The sequence below is a fragment of the Sinohyriopsis cumingii genome, chromosome 14, assembly GCF_028554795.1.
Source record: "Sinohyriopsis cumingii isolate HCF-2022 chromosome 14, ASM2855479v2, whole genome shotgun sequence".
Lineage (NCBI taxonomy): Eukaryota > Metazoa > Mollusca > Bivalvia > Unionida > Unionidae > Sinohyriopsis > Sinohyriopsis cumingii.
Window position 1 is genome coordinate 125987551 of NC_142974.1, and position 4633 is coordinate 125992183.

At 37.3% G+C, this 4633-nt stretch overlaps 1 protein-coding gene across 1 annotated transcript; it reads left to right on the forward strand.

The window, feature by feature from the left end:
- The first annotated feature begins 3657 nt into the window (after positions 1-3657).
- LOC149784791 (uncharacterized) lies at positions 3658-4140 on the forward strand. Its single transcript, XM_089933055.1, has one exon. The coding sequence runs from the start codon at positions 3658-3660 to the stop codon at positions 4138-4140; it is 483 nt and encodes a 160-aa protein (XP_089789181.1).
- The last annotated feature ends 493 nt before the right edge of the window (positions 4141-4633 follow it).

The following is a 4633-nucleotide window of genomic DNA, read 5'->3' on the forward strand; positions in this document are numbered from 1 at the left end:
TCTTAGTGGACACAAATGGAGTCGAAATAGGGGTAGGTCTTTTTCTCCACCGAATACTTTCAAATACACCGAATACCACGGACACAAAATTATGACAGAATGACCATCCATTGATAAATATTTTTATGTAAGATTTGCCAGTTCATTTGGAATTGAATTGTAGAACCGCGTTCAATCAAATGTAATAAATACAGATTGATTTCATAACCGATATTGAAACCGGTTTTCGTAGATATATTTCTTACAAGAAAACCATGGCTTCATATTCGTCATTTTATTTGAAGTTATATTTCATTCAGCTTTTTTCAAGTACTGTTTTATATTAATGTGTTTATATTAATGTGTTTATATAAATGTGTTTATACTAATGCATTTACATTAATGTGTTCTTTGGCAATATTATTACGTACAATAGCATTTGATCGTGTTCCGTGGTAAAAAAAAAAGAAAAGAAACTACAATCAAAATAGTCCAAGCATGAAATGAATTCGATAATTTAACACACATTTAGAGACGTAGACCGATCAATCGACACCCAAAATTTGTGTTCGCACAGATAGACTGTATGTGGGTCTAATGTCAGCCGTTTATTAAAATGTGCATTTTGCAACATACAGTTCTTTCCGAAATACACATGCGTACAGTTTAGATACTGACCGGTTTTTGGTAACAGCCATATCTAGTGCGAAATTCAAAACGGCCACCGGAGAGAGGGTTGTGTTATTCCACGTGGATTTACAAGTCGCCAAACACAGGGTTTTTGGATCACACAATATAACCCTTCAGCCGATGGTAGCTCAAGAGCCGTTATCAATACTGGTAAGTGTATAAAATATACGCCGATGTGTTCAGAAGGAGTGTCTGCAAGATTTTTGTATGTTTTAGTGAAAAGACAATATCAAACCCTAAAACACACGGCAGTATCATTTCAGGTGTGGCCTGATTTATCGGTGGATTAAAGACACTGACGTTTTTGAAATTTCATTGACCTAATGACACGGATGGAACCATAGGTTTGTGAAACATTGACGAATACCCACCATGTCGATCTATTCTATGTGTCTTGCTATTCTGCGTTATTTTTGTAAACATTGGATCACGTGCTCTTTTGGTCAAAAATCATTTTGCATCATGAAAGATCCATCGTCCTTTAATTTAGGTAAATAATATTCATAAAGTGAACAAAACATTCCACGTTTCTATTCTATATGAAAATATGATTTCTAAATGGCAACCGGAAGATCCACCCAAAACCTTTGAACTTGTAACCCAGAAAAAACCTATTTAATATTAGAATGATCCAAATAAATACATTTATTTAAGGACAAAATTATTTGCCTAAGAACAATATTGCATTTTAATCAAAGTTTCTAATTTTACAAGAAATGCTACTACACCTACTTTATGATCTGCTAACCAAACTTGTCAACTGGCCTCTCGAGCAAGATTGTCAAGAAAATTCCCAGGCGTATAAACTGTCTTACATTTTTTCAGTAACTTTTTTTCTATAAAGAAGACGATGTAATTGCATTACGTCCATCCAATGTTGTTTCTCTTCAACTTCATAACGTATTAAATTTATAAAACGTTGAACTTTAACTATTTTTAAATAATATGTTTAGTTAGCGTAGTATCTATTGCCTATTAGTGACATTGTTATGTTGAATTTTCTAAAACCGCTATAAACCTGACCCAGTTGAAATGCTGACTAAAAGATTATACAGTAATGTATTCCATTTCCGTAACTCGATGCATAAACATATCTTTTCAAGGACATGCGCAGAATAGGCCTACATATGGTGCATCATGAAAACACACAGCTGGTATTCCGTTTATCCAGAATATTATTATATTAACATTTTGAACAGAATGTTCTGGCAACAAAATCCGGTTTAAAACCGTAAGTATTGTGGTTATTTATTTCCGGTAGTTGTTCGAGTTCTGTAAGCGTCTGGGTATTATTGGACGAACATCAAATGGATTGCAGTAATAAGATTTGTCTGTTGAAGTTTTTCCTGCCAAATGGAATTAACGTTAGCGAATAACCTCAGCTGCTATTTTGCAGCATCAATTTTGAACATACATGTATCACGTGATCATGCTGGGTCATGCAAAATAGATGTCACCACGGGGTAAAATCGGAAACCTTCGGGTTTTCTCGGACATTTTTTATTCTTGTAAAAAAATAATTAAACCGTAACATATGTAATTTTATCAAGCACACGAAATAGATTAAACAAGACAATGTAAATATTATAAATATTGATTTTATTTATCGTGATTGTTACCGCCTCTATAAAAATTGAATATTGGGTTTCAGAAATTTTTAAATGAACTATATAACCGAAAACTTCACAGTTATTGCTCATGTCAACACTGCCACAAAGCAGAGCCGTTTAAGGCACGCGAGGCATGTGCTTAGGGCCCAGCGCAGCAGGGGGCCCTGCTACGGCCCTAAAACATAATTTCTGTGTCGGTTTCAATATCGGTGCAGAAAGTGGCCAAATTGTTGCTTTCGGTGTAGTCTCGGTTTCGGCCGAAAGTTAAATTGCATCTTTTGGCAGACTCCTATGTATGTCTGGATATAATGACTGACAGTAACCTGTAGACACAAGACTGTTATGAAGATTCAGATTGTAATTGTCAGTTATCACCGATTTGCCATTTTGTAAATTTTCACTAACTACGATCTATTAAGCGAACCATTAGACAACCCACCAAGAATGAGTAGAAATTATATGAGTGATGCTGCGAAGAGAAAAAGGAAGCAGGAGGATTGGAAAGGTTGGCCAAAGATCCAAAAGTATCGTCTTTTTTTTTTTCAAAGTCAGAAAGCACAATCATCATTGCAGTCAGACATTGTTGAGACGCAATATACTCTTATGTCGTCTTGCTCGTCTACTGATGCCATTGTCTGTGATAAAGATGAACAGTTAGTAACGCTGCAAGTGCAGGATGATAGTCTACCCGTTGAAAGTTCAGATATTGTCATAACACCAACAGTCGAAAAAATTCCACAGGGTGTCAGCTCGGTGGGCTTTCCAACAGATGAAGCCGTATGGAGTCCAATCACTGAGGAATTACGATATTTTTTAAAATTGTTAGAGAAGCTGGTCGCATTTATACACAATTAATGAAGCAATTAAAAGTGGAACAGCAATATTGTCGTGATGTCCTGCGGCGGGTTGTGGCTGCAGTGAAGTTTTTGGCATCCATGGGCTTGTCTTTTAGAGGTGACAATCAGATTCTAGGTTCACAGCACAATGGAAATTATTTGGGAAGCTTGGAATTAATTACCTAATTCGATCCATTTCTCAGTGAATATTTGAAGAGATACGGCAAATCTGGGAAAGGTAACCCCTCCTATATATCGGCAACTATAAGCGAAGAGTTTATTGCATTGATGGGAAGCAAAGTTGTCTGCTCAATCATTCAGAACTAAGACAAGCAAAATATTTCTCTCTTAGTGTCGACTCCACCCCGGATGTGAGTCACACCGATCAATTGACATTGACCGTGAGATATGTGAAAGATTTATCATCAGTGGAACGGTTCTTAGGATTTGTATGTATCCGCGGTCATGGATCAGAGTCTCTTGGGGACACCAGCATCAGCATAGCAGATTGCCGTGGACAGTCCTATGATAATGCCTCTAACATGTCCGGTCCATACTCAGGCGTGCAAGCTAGAATAAAAGGAATAAACGAATTAGCTGTATACGTTCCGTGTGCGGGCCATTCTCTGTTCTTCGACCTTCTTCAAAAACTATATGCCTTTTCCGTGGCATCAACGCATCGTTGGCATGTCCTGGAGACATCTTTAGGACATGAACACAACGTAGTGAAACGCTTATCGGATACGCGATGTTCCGCTCATGCTGATGCAGTGAAGGCTCTGTTTCATGGGTACAAAGAAGTTCAAGCAGCTCTTGATATAATTGCACAGGACAAAGACCAAGCTAGAGACGCTTCCTGTGAAGCAGCAGCTCTAAGCAAAATTATGGATAAGTTGGAAATTGCATTCTTCACCATTCTCTGGAATGATATCACTGGGCGCTTCAACGAAACAAGCAAGACTCTACAAAGAGCAGACATGGATTTATTAATCACCGTCAATCTAATTCAATCACTTAAGTTTTAAGTTTATGCACTTAGAGACAATAATTATTTTTGGAGAATATGAACGCAGAGCCAAAACACAAACTCACAACGCAGAGTACTACGACAGCCAAAGACGAGTGACTGAAAGAACTATGCGAATTACATTTCTGGAAGGTCCTGCAATTGACACTGTTATGGATGCGAGCACAAAATTTAGAATTCAAACCAACTTGCCAATCATCGACTCATTGATCACTGAACTAAATAAGCGTGGAGAAGCTTATGAAGAAATCAGCAGCAGATTTACATTCTTAATCAAACTGGACCATTTGAATGTTGAACAAAAAACAGAATACAGTGAAAAGTTTGCAAAGCTCTTTCCTCAAGAGCTTGACCAACACGAACTAATTTCAGAATGTGTACACCTGAAACACTATATGTCAGTGTCATGTGCACAAACATCAGTGCCATCTATGTCAGTAATCTATGCCATGATAAAGATTGACAATCTGGAGTCAACGTTTCCAAACGTT